Source organism: Sipha flava, unplaced genomic scaffold, assembly GCF_003268045.1.
Source record: "Sipha flava isolate LNK unplaced genomic scaffold, YSA_version1 222_pilon_pilon, whole genome shotgun sequence".
NCBI lineage: Eukaryota > Metazoa > Arthropoda > Insecta > Hemiptera > Aphididae > Sipha > Sipha flava.
The window spans coordinates 974,692-997,225 of NW_020272853.1; the positions used below are offsets into that span (position 1 = coordinate 974,692).

General features: G+C 31.7%; 1 protein-coding gene across 7 annotated transcripts in view; it reads right to left on the reverse strand.

Moving 5' to 3' along the window:
• Positions 1 to 22,534, reverse strand: part of LOC112683261 (RNA-binding protein Musashi homolog Rbp6) — a 433,196-nt gene that overhangs the window by 97,938 nt on the left and 312,724 nt on the right. For 6 of the 7 annotated variants that reach the window (XM_025554187.1, XM_025554184.1, XM_025554190.1 and 3 more), the window contains one exon: positions 4,549 to 4,641. In XM_025554187.1, the coding sequence (XP_025409972.1) occupies positions 4,549 to 4,641 (93 nt within the window). Of the gene's footprint in view, positions 1 to 4,548; positions 4,642 to 6,806; positions 7,528 to 22,534 lie in introns of those variants that run through there. The other variant, XM_025554191.1, reaches the window with a different exon arrangement.

The window sequence follows — 22,534 nt, forward strand, 5'->3', positions numbered from 1 at the left end:
CCATTATTTGTCGCATTTTCAAGACAGTTGTAATAATTTGTAACAACTGCCTACATACTTTTTTTTTATATTTATCGTATTACTAATTATATTACCATTTTTTTTTTCAATGTATTTTCCGATATTTTAAAAACTAATCTATTAATTGGAAGATAAAAAATGAAGCAAACCTATTTTAAGTAAACTAATTTTTTTTTTATAATTATGTGGATAGAAAGCGGCAAGTCATATTCGAAAGAATAAATAGTTTAATTAGGTTAGGTGAAATCTATAAATGAGATGATAAAACCAAAATCAAACGAAATACTTAATTTTAGTTTTGGTTTGTATTATAATATTTTAAATGATTCAATCTTTATGACTTATATAATCCGTTAATGATAAACGATTGACACGAGTAATACTTATAGCTCGAGTTATAATTAAAGCAGGTATTAACGATTTAGATTTTACCGCTTCTTTCCCTCCTTTTTGGGTAAACGCTTACACACATAACCCATATACATTTCGACGGAGGTGATTTCAAAGGGAATTATCGTAAGACATATTTACGGTAACAAATACAGTCGCATTTATAATAATAATATGTATATTATATAATACATACATAATATGATATACTAATATACATAAACCGTATTCAGGTATATAGGAACGTGTAAGTATAGATAAGCGTATACATTTATACGTAGCATAATACAACACATATATACAGTGCGATTATAATAATGACAGTAATAACATGTAGGGGATGGAGCAGAGAGCGTAAACGGGTGACCATAAACGTCTGACCCCTACAATCCCTAAGACCTCAAAAGGGTTTTCCTCGCAAAACCTCTAGGCTGCGGCAGAGCAGGCAACGATGGGTGCCAAGATACACACACACACATGCATACTCAAATTTACTCAACTCTGTCGACGCGGTGTTGCGTTCATAGATATTATACGTATATAATATAAATATATATATGATGATATGTGCACGGTGGCTAACACATTTCGGCTGTATATTTTCCGAGTGAAAAACCCGTTGAAAGTTTAATGTAGTAGTACTCTTACATACACATATATATGTATATATACCTTTGCATATAGTTGCACCAAGACGGAAGCAGCACAGGTCATGTATATTGTATAAGGCCAACGAGTATAATGTGTATATAGGTATAATATGTATATTAAATATATAATAGTACGCGAGACAACCGTGGCCGAGGAACTATAGAAAACTTTTCTACACCCGAACCTCCAGCCACACCCCTGCATGCTCAAAAATACCCTATATACATACACGTCCTTTCTACTTTTAACCTGCTACCGTTGTGGCGACCTGCCCTTCGCAATGCCGACGCTACCAATTTCCGGATATGACAAGTGAAACTTTTAACTGTTCTGAGTGAGTGCCTTCGTCACCGATGCTACTTACCTCTGTCCCACTGGTGTGTATAACCCCTAAATCATTATAAATATAATATTATAAACGTGCGTGCGCTTGCACTTGTTGAGATGTGGCCCAACAGATCATTATAGTCCTTGCGCGAGATGCAATCCCACGCAAGAAAACTTTTCAATTAACTACCCCCCCCCCCCTTGTACTGGAGCCATAATCGCGACCAGGATTGAGTGAAATGAAAGCATTCCATTTATACCGTACCTGCTTCTACATCTCTACTATAGCAGTTCTTATGTGATTGCGTAGTAGTTGTTTCAGGGTCACATTATCTTGTTCACATATACATACATACATACATATACACGCAAATAGAACAATAAGTTATGAATATATGAAGTTTATCATTAGTATGAACACAATTAAATTATGTTCCTGACGGAGGAGAATTGCGGCGGATTTCAGAGAATTTAGCAAAACCCGACATTGCAATTGGAAGGGTCGATTATTGTGCAAATTGAGATTGGGTCATCCGACGAGTATCGGTTCCTCAGAGACTGGATATAATATATAATTAGATAATAAAATCATGTTATTTGTAATAATATTTGAACCCTTTAAAAACTATATAATTTTGTTAGAGAAAAAGAACACATGTATTTTTTCGAAGTTGTTAATTCAGAATAATTTGCTTGGCGTATATCTGGAGTCAAACCACCGGAAGAATTCAACATCATTTTAATGCTGCAGAAAACACTATTACATACTGCTGTATGCGAAAATACCCAACTGCATTGAAATTAAAAAACACTTATATCACTAATGTGATTGATTGAAAAAAACTACATTGAGGTGTATAGATATATTATGAATTTATAGAATATTACCTCAGTGTAACATTTCAATATACCATTTTACCCGGGGTGAACTGGGGTGAAAAATAGGCCCGGGCGATCATAACTAATGGCCTTTTATTAAACTGATACCAGTCCTCATAGATCTAATGATAATATCGGTATCGGATGTTTTTAAGAAAACCTTTGGAAGCTAGTAGCTAGAAATTTAATAGAAAATATATGTATATTACTATTAATAATAGGTACTTGTATGGACCTTATATAGTTAGCTGTATATATTAATCTATTTTGTTGAGTAAATTTATATTATTAGTAAAATTAATAGTATATGGGTAGCTTAATTATGACTGTTAAAAATATTTCAAACGTATGATATATTGACACAAAAACCCATTATAATATAATAACTCAAGACCGAATTTAATTGATATTGCAACTTTTTATTTATACTAGGTAAATTTAATCTGATCATATATGTATACGAATTGGATTAATTACAGTTTTCCTATTTAATTTAATGATGCAATTTTTTGCAACTTTCAACGATTTTGCAATTTTTCCAAATATTGCAATTTTGTATACTTTACTTGATAAAATATTCAAATAATTAATTCTAAAATAATTTTAACATAAAACTATAATTACATCGTAAATTTTTAAATGTATTTAAATGTATTTTAGCATTTTTAAAATTATATTTATCTGAGTTATCCACAAAACTCTTAAGTTTAGATGGGTCAAATAATCAATTACTTAATAATGTAAACAAATTAAGTGAAATTGAAAATATTTTAATAAATATTCCCGTCGAGAATATTTATACTGGGAATTTCCCGATCTCAATAGGAAAATAGTTAAAGATAAAATAAATATATATTTTGTAAATATTAAATTAATGCACATAATATTATTTAAGTTAGTAATTATTGAACATATTTGATATGATTTTACTATATGATTTTGATGTATTTTTTATTGAAATTTTGATAAATTTTTTGTGCAATTTTGGCATCTTTTTAATGCAATTTTAAGATATTTTTAATGCAATTATATCCAGTCTTTTATAATATTATTAATAACATATTATGCCCAAGAGCCCGAAAATCTTAATGGACCAAAAGGCGATTGCCTTCCTACCCACCATATCAGTCCTCGATTTGACTTCAATTCGTATCGGAAATTGAATTCATGCAGAAACTTTGGGATCTAATTACGAATCGCATTTTTTTTTATTTTGAGAAATTTATTACAAAAATATTGAAACAAAAAAGTCATTTAAATGATTTTTTTCTGTTTGTAATTTCCCTAGTGCATAGAAATTACTGTCCAAGATTTTTACTCCCCTGCTTCATCCATATAATACGCGAGCACATACACACTTGTACATATTATACCCATCTCATACTATATACTCTTATTCAGCTGACGCCACATAATAATCGATTTATAACAGTTTCTTGTGCGTGCGCGTATATTTATATAATATATCAATAATATATAGGTATACATAGGTATATATTATTCTCCTCGTACGCTGCCTCTGCAGAATCCCCCCTCCCGTTAGCCTCCCACTCTTTCGGCCAACCTATTTTACGACCCCGACGGGCAATTCCTCGAGGGCTTTCCGCCACGGCGGATTATCTTCCTCTCGGCGCGCGTGGCGGCGGCATGTCCAAAAACCCGAACGGCAATAAAAAACGGTTAGTGCGCGGAACACAACGAAGAAAACCGTTCTAATGCGTTCCAGGTGCTCTCGAATTTACTGTATACAGTATACGTATATATATTACGCAAGAGGTGTGGAAGAGAAAGGATAGTGTAAGAAATGAGCACACATTCGGAACACACCACGCACGCGTTACATTATTCAACGGTCGACAGAACCCAGATATCCATTATTTTTGTTTTGCGGAATTATTATTATTATTATTATTATTATTATTTTTCCCTGTATTGTTCGCGGTGCATTTTTTTCTATAAATAACACTTAAAATATTCTACTGGGATTTTTTTTCGCTCGCGTTATGTTGCTGCCTTTTACCTCTGTACACGAAATTTACAAAAAAGGTTTGATCAAGTGGTAATACCTATTCCGCCATATCAACACGACTATATAATAATAAATGTTTAGTTGGTAAAATATATATATATAGAACTAATGCTGCACATACATATATCTAACATAATACATAAAATAACTCAACGCTATTACATCATAGTACCATTGGAAGAGCACGTTATTTTTATTTAAATTATTGACCTATTTTATTGATAAATATAAAAAATATTTCCTGAACTTACCGGTCCAAATTGTTCAAAGTAGTTTTTGACATCCTCTAACGTTGTTGGCGCCGACAAACCACCGACAAAGATTTTTTTCGTTCGAGTCACCATCTGAAAATTGTTTTAAACTGTGTTTAGTATACATATTCCATCCATTACACTATAATGCGAGTAATGACTAACAATTATGATACTACGTTATTTTAATATATGTATATTGTTAAGACTTTTCTTTCTTTTCACGCATAATATAATATTTGTTATCCAAGTGTATGCAACTCTATTTGGAACAAATAAACTACTATGGAAAAACTTCATGAGTATCCATACTAAACTGTTAACTTGTGTACTATGTATTTAGACTTATGACCTGACGTAACATGATTATAAATAAAAGTCATAATTTAAAAACAATAACAAATATGTATTCAGAATTGAAATCTTATACACATAAATAGTAATTAAGGAGCATGGGATTTGAGTGTTAAATATTGGGATGGACCATTACGAAAATATAATGGAATATTTTTAAGTTAATGAACTAAACATTGAACTTGAACAGCTCTCCATATTAGACTCATTTAATTCAAACATTTAAAATCTCATTGTAAGTTAATTACAAGAGAAATATAATTGACTTAATCACCTATATTTAACTAAATATTCTCAATGTATTATAATTTTCTTATCAATTAGTCGAAGAAAGAAAAATTGAAAGAATAAATTATATGAACATTAATATTTTTACAGTTTATATTGCTGAAATATTTACGATCAAATAAAAAATTATACAAATTAAAATATAATGATTTATACGACATAAAAATTATTTAAGATGAAATATTATTATCAATAGTAAATACGTAAAGTGTGTGAAACATTTGAACACCTCATATTAAATTCACAAACGTGAACAAATCATTAAATATATTTATAAATATATGTATGTACCTATGTGTGTGTTATTGCTATGTGAAGTGTATGGAGTTTTGACAGCATTGAAAATCACGCCAGTACTAATCGGCAGTGTGTTTACCTCTAGTGGGTTATAACGCAGTCGATCGTTTATTTTGAAAATTTAATCCGTCCTCTATCCCTTCGGCAGAGATATATTATCAACATTTAATAGTGGAAATGAAAAGATGGATGCAATTTTCGCCAACTTTATTGTGATATTTATTAGCTCTTGAGTAAAGTTTTTTTTTTTTTTAGCCAATCCTTCTCTGCATGAGTGAATTCGATTTCATATAAATATTATATCAAGGTACCCAGGACAAAGATGCGACCATAAATACATTTACGACGTTTAAAACGCATCCATCAGTATTTCAAAACTGTAGCGCAGAGTTTCGAAAATAACGTCATAAAAATAAAATAGTTTTTGCGACGGTTTATAGATTTATTCGAATACATTTTTTTTTTTTTTTTGTCTTAAATATTATTAAATATTACATTGATAAATTTTTAGTGAAACTAAATAGTTCGTGGAATTGATCATGATGTTGAACTATACAATAGACGACACGAAATAAAAATAAAATAAATAGATTTATAACAAAACAATAATTATTCAGAATAATACAAGCAACAATTATGTGTATATAAATATATGCACACACATACACAAAATTTAATAATATGGCAGACGGATAACGATTAGTTGTATAGAATATACGGATATTGTTCGAATGGCGTAACAATAATAATAATTAATCGGCAAACCCGCACGAGAGAGAAAGAGTGAGAGGAATCTTGTATTATGGTCCCGTGATTACGCGCCAACCACGATATCGTGGCAGCGGTGATTCAGTAGCTTTTGGGGTGAAAGTGGCACGCTGGCAAGTGGTGTAGGTGGTGGCGGTGGGTACGACGGGCGGATAGGGGGAAATGGATGCGGGATGGGAAAACATTTCGCATTTAAATCGGATATCCCGAAACGCTCTGGGTACGACCCTATGGACTAGGGCAGAACGACCGAGAAACGGGTGAAACAGTGTGCACGCGCGTTGGCGGTGGTGTAGGGAGCGATAAATTATATTAAATTGTCCGGGGACCAAAATATAAAAAATATAAATAAAAATATCCATTTTCGAAGTGACCCGTGCTGCTATCTCTGTGCGGTCGGTAGATTTTAGGCGGTAAAAACGAACATAAAATACGACAGAACGACATTGTTTATATCGAAAAAAAAAATTAAAAATACAAGACGGTAGTAATACGTTACGGTATCACACAGTTAAGTAAAACGAGGCGCAATCAGAGTCCAATGTACGTACCATGTTTTTGGATGTCTGATGGCAAACGGAGACCACAGTGGGCGGTTGTTGTTGTTGTTGTTGTTGTTGTTGTTGTTGTTGTTGTTGGTGTTGTTGTTGGTGATGGTGATTTTGGTGGTGTGGGTGGTGGTAATGATGGTGATGTGTAGGATGATGCGGCGGTGGAGGAGGTGGTGGAGCTGCGTAAACGGCTACGGGGAAAAGGGGGGACCCACCGAACGGACAGGGTTCCGTGTTTACGTGGTAGTTGATCACACGCGCGCGACGACAACTGTGCTACGCTGCAGGCGACGGTCAGTGGCGGCAGCGAGACGGTGCAACAACAATATTGACCGTCGCAGCGTTAGCGATACGATACTACTGTCGTGGACGCGGTTCGGCTAACCCCGAGAACGGTAGCCGTCGATTTATTTCCACGACGATCGACCGGCGAGTACGTTCGCGTCGCGGTGCGCGGTGATTATTAATTGAATCTTATATAAAAAAAAAAAAAAAAACTTGCGATCGGTGCGCGTAGTGCGATGACGAGACCGGATGGATCGCGCGCGACGGCGGCAGTGGAACGGTGCGTGTTCGTGTGCGGCGGTGACTGGGACGCGGATGACTACAGCGACGACGACGACAAGCTCGACGGGACGACGACGACGACGATGACGAGGGTACCGCGAGCGTTGCCGTACCGTGCTGTGCTTGGAAGCGCGCTCGAATGGGGTGCCACCTAGCGGGCTGGTCGAGTTGGGCGGGCGGCCGCCGCGGCGTGTGCGTGCGCGCCGCCGCCGTCGGATTCGGCCCTGTCGCGCGGGGGGTGGCGAAAACACGCAGCACCTGACCGTCGGCGAGTCGCACGCGCACCGGCGGCGGCGATTACTGTATACGCACAACAACACTCGGTCGGCGGCGGCGGCGCTGACGACGAGGACGACTACTACTATACTGGGACGACTTCCGCGTGTGCCCATGGCAACGGCGGCGTCGGCGGAGGGACATGCACGCGCACACACGCTCCCCATCGTGCGACCGAACGCGCCACCGCCGACGTGACGCGACGACGACGACCGTAATAAATAATCCAAATAATAGGCCTGGGCCAACGAAAGTTTTTTTTTTAGCACACCAAACGGCCACCGCCACCACGAGCTTTTCAATTAATAACTTTCGGGAACAACTTATTTTTTAATGAATCGGTTAGGTTGTGTCGAAAGAAAAAAAAATCTTTTTACCGCAAAAAATACGTACGAAACAATTGAATAATTAGTTTTTAATAATGTTTTTTTTTTCTTCTTCATTTTTCCCCACCCTCCCACGTTCTTCTGTTTACTTCACCTTCATATACAATTTATATATACGTATAAACTCTTTGTGTCCCCCACTCGCTACTCTATGTACGGCACAGTAGTCCCCCTACGATTCGCTCCCGTCCGCGCGAGTCATTAAGCTGCCACCCGAAAACTCGCGAATTACCCGACTATAAATCAACGAATAAATCACAAAGATGTTGGGCGCGTTGATCGCTCGCATATTATATTATATACTTATATTTACCAAAGAAAAATCCCTTAAACTTATAATGATTTCAAACTCACATCAAATGAATACAATATCGTCTATTTTTCTGTACATTTAATATACACCATCGATCTTATTTTTATATAGTTCCTCGTTTAAAATATTTACCATCGTAAATTAAAAATTAATCTGTTTGCAATGCATGTTGAACAAAATATTCAATGCGTACCGAAATTGAGTTTAGTTTAGAGAATTTCACTTACTATGATAATTATTAATTGTAATTTCCAATTATACACGAGTAACAATATATTATTTACGTAGAAACGTTATTAGATAATTGTTTTGAATTATAAATTAGTAATTATTACCTGAACCCAACAACATTTCGTGCATTTATAATGTTCGTTTTACAATGTTTTGTACGTATATACGTGTGTATTGTTGTGTGATTTTAATTTTATTTTATTTGAGCTCCACATAAGTAAATAGCCAATAGGGATGAAATTACGAACAGCAGTTTACAGAAACATAAATCACACAAATCTAAATCTAAGAAAAATTCGATATTGCAGTATTGTTCAAACATTGAGTAAGATATATGGTGCCTTAAAATTATTATCATTACTATTATTATTGTATTCAGCAATGCATTATAAATAGTCATATATATATATTTTTATACATAATATCTTTACCGGCTCAAAATATAAACATCTCTATCGAAGTCTGTAAAACGTAGTTTTTACTTATAAAGTCTCATCTCCTTTTTCAGTAATGAAAATAATACAAATAAAACGATGGATTTTTGTTTTCTTTGTTTTAATTTATATTCAATAGATTTTCAATGGGTGGATTTAGAAAATTTTAATGATGATTTTTTTATTTATGGGCAAATAATATTCTATAAACGCTTTTTATCCCTGTAAATTTCACGCTAATGCACTCAGAAATAATCTGCGATATTCTTTTATATACATCTTTGATGGTTTTTCTTATTATGTGTATATCCCTATGCGATATACATACATATATATTATTATAATAAATAAGAATATAAAGGTTTCTAAAGCTACGGGTTTTTCTCATAAAATATGTTCAGTTATTGGACCGGTGAAGAATAAAATTATCTACATTCATAGCAAATTGAACGATCACTGTGTTATCATAAAACTACACATCAATGAATACTATGAATCAAATCTGTAATGTACAATGTGTATCATATGTTTTGTTGGGGTACAATTCTGTATAACCGAATCATTTTTTCGTAATTTTATACAAGATTTAGTATAATAATTGGACGAAGAAACAGTACAGTTAATGATTAAAAAACTGAGTAATAAACTATAATTTATAGTAACTATATAAATATGTCTTATAAAATTAGACAAATTACTACCTATATTAAATAAATAATTATTATTATAGTAATTTCGTACTAGTTTAAGCCAAATTTTATGATAGAATAATTTTTATTTAAGACTAAAGTATACATAGTACTTGATTTTATCACTTCAGATGATATGATTTTTGGCAACATTTTCAATAAATTACAGTAAAATTTGAATAATTTGGTATTAGCTCATTTTAATTCAAACGTGATTTCAACTTTTCACTGCTATAGCAATTCAGAGTTGATGGAAAAGATTAGGGGATCGAATATTTGAAGTTCAATACATTAAAGATAACGAAAAACATAATTGATAAATTAATTTAGTTAAGATCAACTCATGAAAACTCAAATTGTATTAACCCCTCCCCCTCCCCCTTACAAATATCAATGAGCACCATAAGTTCTATTGCAATACAACACTATTTAATAGTATTAATAGATTGATCATTCAAAAAAAAAATATAAAATATTTGAACTACAAAATTGAGTTAACACGATGGTAAAAACCATACGTATTTATGAAGTTAAATGGTTAGAGGTTTTTAATAGTAATATTAGGTAACTATAATAACTTAATATAGTTGTTCTTACTCGGAAAATGATTCCATTATACGATTCTGGTGAACAGATTTTTTTCCGTGAATTTTTAACTTAAGACGAATACATACGAATACATATATTAGGTTTTAAAAATTGTATGTTAGCTAACTTATATTTATTATTATTAACTTCAAAAAGAAATTATTTTCTCGCATCTAAAAACTGTTATACCAATAATCAATACACATGCAACGTACATTAGGTACCTATAAATATATATATATAAGGTATGGAATCAATTTGAAACGATTATCTGTGCTACATGTTATTGCATAGGTTTTAAACTGCAATGGTTTTACAACACACGTAAGACGCACGTACTACTTTCGTCATCCAATCGTAATAGATTAAGCAATGGATGTCACTACTGCCATAGGGTGGAAAATAAACATATTTTTTCCCTTTTTTTTTTTAAATTGAGCGAAAGTAATAAATACGAAATGCCAATGCACGCGGCGTAATGTATATATTTTTCTAACGAAAACTTCATTTTTCACCGACGGTGAACTAATAACTTTTTTTTCTATTTAAAAATAATTATTCCCCGCACTTATATGATTAGGCACTTAAAGCCGAAATACCACATTTTAAAGTAATAATAACATAATTTTTATATCATCATTATCAGATTACGAGTTATTTATTTTTTATTTAATTTATTTTTATATATAATGTACTGTTTTATTTCATAAAATCATTATACAATTGACATTTAATGCGTTACGGCGGACATATTAAAAATAAGAGAATTTCATATAAATTAGAACTTTTATTTAATTTTATTAACTCTCTCTCTTTTTGTTCCATAATTTACGGAATGCGTTTGTTTTAATGGCCAGTTATGGATTGATATGTTCATACATACTAATTATGTATGACATGATGTTTTGGAAAAGTATGTGAAGTTTGTATAATATCCCCGTAGGTTAGTTAAAAGTTAAAGTGAATGTACAAAATGTATGAAATTTACGAAAACAGTAATTATTATATATATCTATGTCACATTCTACAATAAAATGTATAATACTTTAGTATCTATATTACAGATGATGAATTCAACTCGTAATTTCCAACTCATAATTTTACTATGGAAAAATTAATATAAATATTAATTTTATTTTTAAATTACATTAATATTCTGTTTATTAACAAATTTCAAACAAACAACATATGATTAATGGACAACGAAATATGTGAATGGTTAGTAAAATATACGTTCTGATTATTTTAAATTCATTTTATTTTTCAATAAATAATGGTCACGATGAGTAATGATCATAATAAATATTATATAAAATAATAAAATTGTTTGAAACTTAAACAAAATTTGTTGTGTTTATTACATTGAGCTTTTGTGAGAAGAAAAAGTTTAATAATTATGGTAAAAGGGTTTATAAATGGAAAATAAACGTTCATTTTAGCGTACGGAATATCATTGGTTTTTTTTATTTTATTTATTTTTAACAAAAGGATCTCATTAGTTTCAAACAATTGCGAGAGGAATGAGAAAAATAAATTGAAATATATTTATAACTATATAAATACTCAAACAAAGATAGCTGCAAAAGTTAATTATAAATTATTTTCTTATCAGTTAGTTTGCCAATCCCAGAATCAGTTTAATAACAAAATATATTCCGCATAATATTTGTATTTAATATGAAATATTTTTCTTACGTTAAATACTTGATAAAACTTCATAACGTTTATGTATGTATAACCAATTTCAATTTTACAATTGAGCGATTTAACTATTAATTAAATATAAAAGTATTTATGATATTTTAATAACACTATAAATAAATTCCCTACGAAAACTAGTTAAATTTAGTATTATATTCAAATAAAAATATTAAATCTGAATAGTTTCTGTTTTCAATTCCATATTATAAATGAAGAATAAATAACATAAATTATTATTAAGTTTTATTTTATGATTAGTGAAATTGATTTAGAACCTTAAAAATAAACGAAGTATGTAGAGAAAAATGATTTTATGACAATAATTATATATATTATAGTAACTGCGTTATGCTGTATCAACAACAGACAACTTATGTATAATTATGTTTACCGAAATCATTGAGAACAAATATAATGTTTGAGTGTAGTTTATTACCATTACAATAATTATTTAACAGTGTTTTTATTATTTATATAATTATTTGTGTTTGTCAACATTTTTGAGAATTTACCCCATGACATAAATACAATACTCAATACAATTATATTATTATTAATTGTTAACAAAATCGACCGATAAGTTTTATCATTTACTTATTTATTCGTATGGTGTCATTTAATCATATAGTATCACAATACAAATAGTATAATAATAAAACTAGATTTTATTTGATGTGTACTTGATTTAACTTCTGTATATCTGAATAAACACCAACTAAATTTCAATTACACGCAGATTATGAATTTATGATCAACGACTATATGATTTGATTTTTTTTTTTTAAATTAGGATATTTTTTAACCCCGAGAGACTATTTTTGTTACGAAAACAAGAGGTGACAAACGAAAAGGGTTGCAACGCTCTTGCTGATCGCTAGCTAAAATTCGAAGCAATAATGAACTCCGAATTTAAGTAGACGTATATGTTAAAAAATATTTACCGTTGTACATTTCAAAAATTATTGATTATATGTTGATCCAACTACTCTACTGAACGGGTATAATAATACTGCATTACGTGCATTTATTTTAATGTCACAGCGAATATCTAAAATCCATACGATACACATTATTTGCGACGTTGATACGAAAACTATGACAGAGCACATTTTTCCCGTTCATTCGTCAAGATTAGAAAACTCGCCAACCTTATACCAGCTGCTCCTGTTTCTGTTTAGTGATGGATAATTACTCTATAAATTCAATGTTGGGTATATATTCTGAGTAAATACCGAGATACCGAGTATTTACCCAGTATTTTGTATATTTATAAATGTACATAACGACCTAATTTGTAATATTACAATTTTTTTTTTTTGCTTTATTAGAGAATACACGATCTGAAATTATTTTTTTTTTACAATAAGCGTATGTGCTGAATGTTTTTTGTTGACATGATAAATGTTTGATAAAAGAAGCCACCCAGCGGTGACACTTTTTATACTTGCTTAGTTATTAAAAACTTAATTATGGTTTATGAGGTCTCTACACCAATAGCGAGCTAGTCGTCTAGGAGGATTTCTAGGGATATTATTTGAATTGAGTTTCCTGATGTGGAAGTTTTTATGATTAGCTAAACAGAACCGAAATCGTTTATAGAGATGGTTACAGTTTTGGTTATGGTGTAGATTGGAATGTAAATTGTGGTTTGAGACGTAAAAGGGTGTAGGTACCCGTTATCAGGCGAAGAGTAGGTGATTGAAATGTTTAGATTTTCTTAATGTTCGATGGTTTAGCTGTTCCCCAAACTTGGATATACTAAGACTAAATCGGAAATAATACATTTTGTACAGATTTAATTTATTTTTTAAATTAATTTTTAATTTTTTGTTTAGTAAAAAATAAAGTTTTCTGCTTCAATGGTTGAGTACTAGTCTTCTTTTTTTAATATGGTGAACCCAGGTAAGTCTTTTGTCTAGTTGCATAATACTGTTCAAAACCTTACAGAATTCATTCAATCAGCAGTATGGAAATCATCAATTGTACCACAAAAATAACTAGCAAACTCGCCAACAGTTCCCGCTTAAATCTATGAGATAATCACACAAAAACTATCCCAATCGTCTCATACATGGCTTTAATTCTAACATCATCCCATGTAATCCCCGATAAAACTAAAGACTGATGTCTTGACTGATGATTATCTGATGTCAAAATTTAGCTTAAATATATATATATATGAAGCCTATCAAAGTAGTGTTACTTCTGGGTAACTTTTTTTAATCAAATCACTCATGTCATTAATAAACAAATAAAATATGCTTATTGTAAAAAAAAAAATAAAAAAAAATAAATATTGTATCTATTCTAATAAATATAAAAAAAAAAAAAGTCTTAGTACGTTAAAATTACTTCCAGGAGTAAGGGGATGCCGAGTAAGACGGGCATGCACAAGTTTCGATTATGTCGATCATTATGATAAAATAATATTTCCATTTTACTGAGTGACCAATTTTAAAAAAATACAATTTTAATTTGGGTAGACATATAAAATATGGGAAGATTTACCCACCAATATTAAATTTTCCATCGGATAAATACTCAGGACCAATCACTACTTCTGCTACAACGATCCGCGTTTAACAGTCAATCGCGCTTGCTTTGCTCAGGACGCGAGTGAAACTCATCGTGAACATATGCGTTATACATAAATTGAAAAATGTTTCTTTCTGTAAATCTATGTATAATATGCGTGTCATTTTGCGTACCATAAAAGTGTGATGTACCAAAAAATATTGGAAGAGTGTGTATGAGAGAAAGAGAAAAAGTGAAAAATAAAATACGTTTTATCTCGTCCGTTCTTCTATCTACTGACCGCTCACATCTTATATCACCTCTTCAGACCAGCCGCGTCAACGAAGCTCCGTAAACATGCGAGATGCGCCGAATGCGTTCCCCACGTGTTTGCGTACGTATAACTTTTCTATCTGCCGTTGCAATCGTTTAATAAGTAATTTATATGCACAAAAACCGTCAGGGAATATATTCAACAAAAAACAGATGCTAGGCCATCCGCTCAAGATTAATATAAATAAAAAATAAAATCCCTCAACCCCGGCAGCCACCCCATCTCTTACCCGGCGTCGACAACGTCGCTGCCACTGCGATTTGCATTTCAAGAAAAACACACTCCACGTTGGAGTAATACAATATATATTACAGTGTACACACACACATACACACATATATACCATGTACACCAAAGATCGGTGGCGTCTTCCTCGAAAATAATAACATTGTAAAATATGATTATGCTCGCCCTTTACTTTTTCCTTTATTCCCATATTGTGCGCGCGTTATTATTGTAATTTTTTTTTTCATTACCATTATATACGCGCGTTATATTGTAAAATTTTCCCCAGCCGTGTAAATCAATTGCCAAACTCTTGTTTTACTTCTTACTCACACCTATCCACTCATTTACTCTCACAAATACGCAAATACACTCGTACACACGTATACAGGTACACGTGATGTACAGTTTATACGTATTGTAGCACAACCGTGTTGTGTTATTGCAGTGTATATTATACATTTCGTTCAATCTCTCGCACGCCGGATTGTTGCTTTTAATAACCACATTTTTCTACCGTTACTACGATTACAGAGAATATTACAACTACCGTTTTCTTGTAACGCAAGCCATCTAGAATACAATTTGTACTATAGCTGAAAACGTGCGAGCACCTAAATAAATAATATCTGATTTTTTTTCTATTAACATTATCCATCAATATACGCGGATCACATTGTAATTTAAATCCACTATCAACTAGAGTACAATACGATCTGTGAAAAAAATGCTATTATTGGCTTCACTTAACTATGCGGTTCATGTTATTGAATATTGTTTTAGAAGAAGAAAAATAGTTTATTAACTATAAAAAATAATATTGTATTATTATATATGTAACATTAAAACGGCTACATTGATGAAATAGGTGAAGGTGATTCTTTTTAATGGAGTTTTTATTAATTGATTAAACGCGAAATACATCCAGTATTTGACTTTCGTGATGTAAACATGTTAGTGCGCTGATATCATATATAATGTTATACTCGACAAATCACTTGTGTGCATTTGGATTTTTATCCTTGGCAACACATTAACGGAAAATATACGTCATATACATTCAAACTTCAATTGACATGACTTTAATACCAGTACGATGTAAACCGCTTTGCAATAACAAATATATATTTTTATAAATATAATACATGTGTACAGACAGTTGAATTCTACCGTTCACTTAGGAGGAAATGAATATTTCCAGGATATTAAAAGCAAGTCACTCTATAGATACATGTGATCTATTGGAATTAAAACTATTTATGACACATATGCGTTATTAATATTATACTGTACAATGAGTTGTTTTTGTACTACCTAGGTATTAATAATTAATATTATTTGTAGTGTTAAAAAAAAAAAAAAAGAATTAAAAAATTAAAAAAACTATGAAATTATTTTTAATATTTTACCGTTTAGTTTATATGAGAAATTGATGTAAATGATATATCATTAAAATTAATTAAAAAACATATAAAGTTTAATATCCATAATCAAAATAACAACTAATTTGGTTCATTGATTATACATAATGATTTAATACATGTATAATACATTAGGTTTTTGTACTAAATTAAAAGCTAGTTATTTAATGAAATATCATGAGTGCTGAGTTCTATAAGTTACCATTGAATTAGGGAAATACAACGAAACCGAATTCAAATCAATACGAGACGACAAAAAACTCTCATACAAAAGAAGTTTTTTTTTTTAATTCGGTTGATGGATTGTTTGATGAATTTGGAAAATAGTTTGACCAAAAAAAAAAAAAAAAATCATCTTTTCTTTTTGATCTACGTTATTTTTACGCATACATGACGATTTAATGCATATATTTCTTTATATCCGACTGGCAGAAGAGCTGACGGGGTGGTAAAAAATAAAATAAACAAACAAAACAACATAAAACTTGGACACGCGTAAAGTTATCCAAACGGACCTTTGTGTTCGTTTATGGTCCAGTTGATCGACCTTTTTGCTTTGCTTTTAACCCTACTGGGTTTATGTATAATACGACACAACAAAAATAAAAAATATGCATATTACCTCGTATAATACGGATGACTGGTGAGACCGAAACAGTCATACGTACAACCCCAAACGAATTATGATTAATTAGTTAAATATTCGACGTTAAAACGACCGGGTATTATTTGTTGTGATGTAAATATATCAAAATTATCGTCATCAGATTAAGCAAAATTTAAAATTCAAAAATCATTGAGTTATTTGTGAGAAGCTATGCCAGTAAATTGATTTTTATCGATATAATTATATTTGATATCGAACAGCTATATATGAGATATATAGTACCACGAGTATTTCAATCGGACATCGGTATGACATCAGTACTAAAAGTCGACGAACAAGATAAATATATGGTTAAAGAAAAACTTATGAAAGTTATTAAAAAACGAACTGCAGCATGTTTAAAAATGTTGTCTCTTTATGTAGGTACAACGAGACTAGTAGACGAATGGCGCAGGTAGAACAAAATAATAACACGTTTCGAACAAATGGAAATTATATATACATTTGTACATTATATGTACATTTTTACTGAACCATTGCAGTATAGAATTCAGTCGGGATCATGCATTATACTGCTGTGAAATTGCAGGCATATGCATATAAATTAATATTCCTCGCGCATGTGTAAGCAATGATAATTGTTCTAACACTTAAGTATACAGAAAGTGGAATAAAGTTAACTCTGGATAATTGATGGATGTTCCTCTTATGTCATGTTGAAAATCACAAAACAATCCATACTATATCGTTTTCTTTATGTGTTGTCAAGGCCGGATTAAGGAGGGGAGGTCTAGCCGAGGTGGTAGCCCCGGGGCCCTCTTGAGTACCCAAGTGAAAGGGCCCCAACAAATTTTAAGCCGGTACACATTTTTTATCATACTAAAATTAGTAGTTTTATAGACATAAATTGTATAATTGTATTAATTTTATAATTTTATAAAGCAAATGACAATTTGTGAAATAGTTAAAAAAATGTATCGTTCTGCGAGCGTGGCAAGCAGCTTTGTAAAGCATGTTTTGTTAAAAGGGCCGATAAAAAATTTCAGCCCCGGAGCCCGATAGGTGCTTAATCCGGCCTTGTGTATTGTACGTATGGATAATCGATTTTAACGTATATGGAACGCCGCCATTCGATAAAAATAGGCTATGTCCATGGAAATGCATTAAAAACGTATTTACGTAGAAAATTGTACAACGATATTATAGATTATTGTATTTATAAACATATATATATATATCACGTCAAACGACTAGGCGATTAATAACGCAATAATTCTGCTTAAATCTGATATTCCAATCAACTCCGCAATGCATTTTAATATGAATAATATATCGTGTACGGCGGATGGAGGTGGATAAAATTATTATTATTTCTACGCGCGTCTTCGTAAATATAATTGTATGGTACATCTATCATTTATAACAAAATTAAACTAACAAAACATTTATTTTTTCGTTTCGAATACGATTGAGTCTATGGTAAAGTTAGCGTATTTATTTTTCGGTGAATATTCAGCAGTTAATGGTAGATTTGTCATGTTCCGTTTTAGTTTTGGGCGAATTATTACGTAAACTCAGTGGATAGGACACAAAACATCAGTATATATTATTACACTTAACGATTATTATGACAACAAAGCAGCTATAAAATATGAAAATATTTTTTTAATGGCTATTCCAATTTTATTATTCAATTTTATATTAACAATATTCGTTGTAAAATATTGATGCATACCTACACCTATACATACCTAACTTATAGATATAAATACTTATTATTCTCTTTTTATGTCTTTTTTTCATCATATGATGTAACTGTGAAACTTAAACAAAATTTATATAAAGCTCAATTATTAAAAGAAAAACAGAATTAATTTAAATTAATTTTAACAGTTATTAACAATCTATTATACATTTACTTGTTATTTATAAGAATAAAAATATGCTATGCTGAGTTAAATGCTTATTAAGTGTTGTATAGAAATATTGTACTCAAGGTAAAGTTAATCAATTAATATTTCATAATAATAATTAAATTTCCAAACAATTCTTAGTACTAACATAAATGGTAATTTTATGAAATCAGCGAGTACGTTAAGAAATTATCACGGTATACATATGATGACACATGATAATTCTATTTTTCACATTTTCATGTACAATATTATTATAATGACTCTTATTGGAATTGTAGAAACAGATTTGTCAAAAATTTGTCGTTATCACATAATAATAGGTTGGAAGTATAGCGTTCGAATAATATATTATTTATAAGATGTTATACGTGGCACCGTTGTTTAGCTTGTTTTGTCTGCTCCGGCTGTTGGTTAAACCAACCGATATTACGAGGCTATTATTCAACCCTGTTGGGTATTATTCATTTATATTAATATAATTATATTTATAGGCAGCTTGTGTCCACATCTTCGTTCTATCGTTTTCCCTGTATAGGATGTACGTGTGTATATTTATATACATATATAAATATAATATAATATTATGTGTCATTGCAAGAAGAAAAGCGAACTTTTTTGGCTCCCACGGCGTGGCCAACGCCACTGCCACAGCTGTAATCGTTTTTCTTTTTTTATTCAATAACACGCCCAATGCGTCTTATCTTTACACATCTTCTGTTGCGTAAATACGTTTTTTAACGTTCATAATGCTTTAGAAATAACGACGTCTACACCCGACTGACATTTTAGATCGAGTCCGATAATGATTTTCAAAGTAATACAAGCCCACCAAAAATAATTTTGTTCGTTCTTTATCGAATAGCAGATATTTTTTCGGCGTAAAAAGTTCGATATGATATGGTTATTGATAGAACCTACGAAGACTTACATTTAATATGAATTTTGTCATTACGTTATACGCGTGTACTAATATATAAATGAAAGGTATTATTATGATAATTATTATTTTATGTTATGTAAATCGGATGTGGACATCTATCGAATAACGAATATATTAATACGTTGATCGTGTAGCGATGCCTAATCCCGCAATATAACGTACTATAATATTTCAGTTGCATACGCCTATGTTTTACGGCACAAGAGTATTATTCTCCCTAATACAATGCAAAACGTAAATATTATAAATGATACGAAACGTTTTTCCCTAATCGACTTACGTCCAAAGAAAGCCGAGTAGATGCTGAAATAACCAATTACACAAAGTTGTTTAATTCCGTATTCCATAAACAGCAAAGTTCAGTTCACTCGACTGTATACAAACGTCAAGTGCTTGGAAAATGAAAAAAAATATATATCCATATGCATTCGGGCGTTATATATTATAATTCATAACATATTATTGTTATATATATGCATTGTTACGATGTACAATAGAATTAATGAGTATAATAATAATAATTAATTATATTATAAAATGATAACGAATTAAAATCTTACACACTGTAGGGAATTTCTTTTATTTTTCGTAATAGTTATTTTCCTTTTTTATTTTCTCGGGCATACCAAATACTTAAATATGTCATATTTAAATAAATACATAAAAAAACCCAATTCATTTTCTAGGCTATAGTTATCTCGGTGTACGGTATTTTAATCCATAATAATACGGTCAACACGATTTTCGATGCGTTTTATTGAAATTCAATTACGTGGTCGTACAACCGACAGACATAATCTCATTTAGCTCCAAGACTGCTGGATGAAAATCTTAAACGAATTACAATCTACTATTAACTATCATAATATCATGCAGCTGCAATTACCGCATCGTCTCACGCTGATGCTGTGTGAAAATGATGTCGAACTCTACACGGTAAGTAATCGGAAATGACGTTTTTTTTATTTCTTTCTAACCTAACCTTTGTGATGCTGCATCATTATTTAACACTAAGTATAACTATACGAAGCTTGTTAGTAGAGCATTGGCTTGAGTGTGCGAGCGTGTGTGTTAAACAGTGTTCAAGAGTAATTAGGCATGAGAAACGGGCGGCAGTGGTAGCGGCGGAAAGTAGTTATAGGGGTAGTTCGATGGAATGGTGGGGGTCATGGGGAGGGGGGTTATAGTACGGAATAATCTAGTTGGAATTTGGAATTTGACGGGCGCGAAACGGGCCCCGGGCGCAAACGTAATTAATGTTGATGAGCCTAATTTGTTTCAAAATCCCCTGGACGCGACATTGCCGCCGATGCCGTGATATTTGCAGTTGTCTGCTGCGCGCACCGTCGACGGGTTCGTGTGTGCCTCCCACCGCTGCCGCATACGGATCATGCATGTAAATACATGTACGCGCCTACACCTCGTCTGTTATTTATATAGCGGCTACGTTGTCGCGATGTACAGTGTACGTGTGGTGAACAAGTGACGCATCGCGATCACGACCGAACGCATTCGAGAGAAATCGAATTGGCCACCGGCATGGTCGCAACTAGATTCCAAATATTGGGGGTGTTGAAATTTTTGAAAATAAAATAAAATGGTATTCAACTGTAATTACTATAGATCAGGGGTCAGTAACCCGCGGGCCGCGGGCCGCATGTGGCCCGCGAAGCAATTTTTTATGGCCTGCACAAAGGTGGTTAATTTTTGTGTTTTATTTTTGTTCAATAAAATCTTTCATACAATTTTCAATACTATTCAATTCTTTTTTCTTTATAAACAAAATCTAATCGTTAATAGTTGATGTTTATTCTATATAGTTATACAGTCAGTTTAATCTATAGAATTGTTATTATTATCTAATCGGAGTCGAAGATAATGATGGCTACACTACTCAGTCATAGGATAAATTAAATATACTTATATAAATTTAAAAATTAAAATTTTAAATGTATTTACTTTATGCATTTAATACGTATGTATCTAATATATTTAATCTATGGGCATAGTTACTTTGCGTTTGTAGCAATTAGTATTACACCGTGATTACGCTCGTACGTGTGACTTTTTGCGTTTGTAATAGTTTCATTTTACAAGTAAATCCAAACATTATGGCGACTAAAAAAGAACAATTTGTAATGAACATCATTTTTTTTAATAATTTTTTGGTTAATTTATACTTTTTCGTTGAAATCAAAGGTAAGCCATGATGTTTAATTTGTCAAAAAATTAATTTTTTTCTTAAAAGCAATTTTTTTCAGTAACATTCGTATATTTTTACACTCATATTTCTATATAAAATAATCAAATATAATAGCAATGCAATTATTAGTATATATCATATGTAAAAAATTTATTTTAATGTGGCCCTTGATAAACATTTGAAAAAAAATATGGCCCGCGTGATTCAAAAGGTTGCCGACCCCTGCTATAGATTATATAGATCTAAAAAAAATAGGAGTGCTACATTTGGACCCTAGGGTGCTAAAAACCCTATTGCACCTTCCTAGTTGCGCCTATGACTACAGGTTTCCGAAATGATCTCGTGCGGAACACAAGTCGAACATCACCGAGTAGTAACATCGA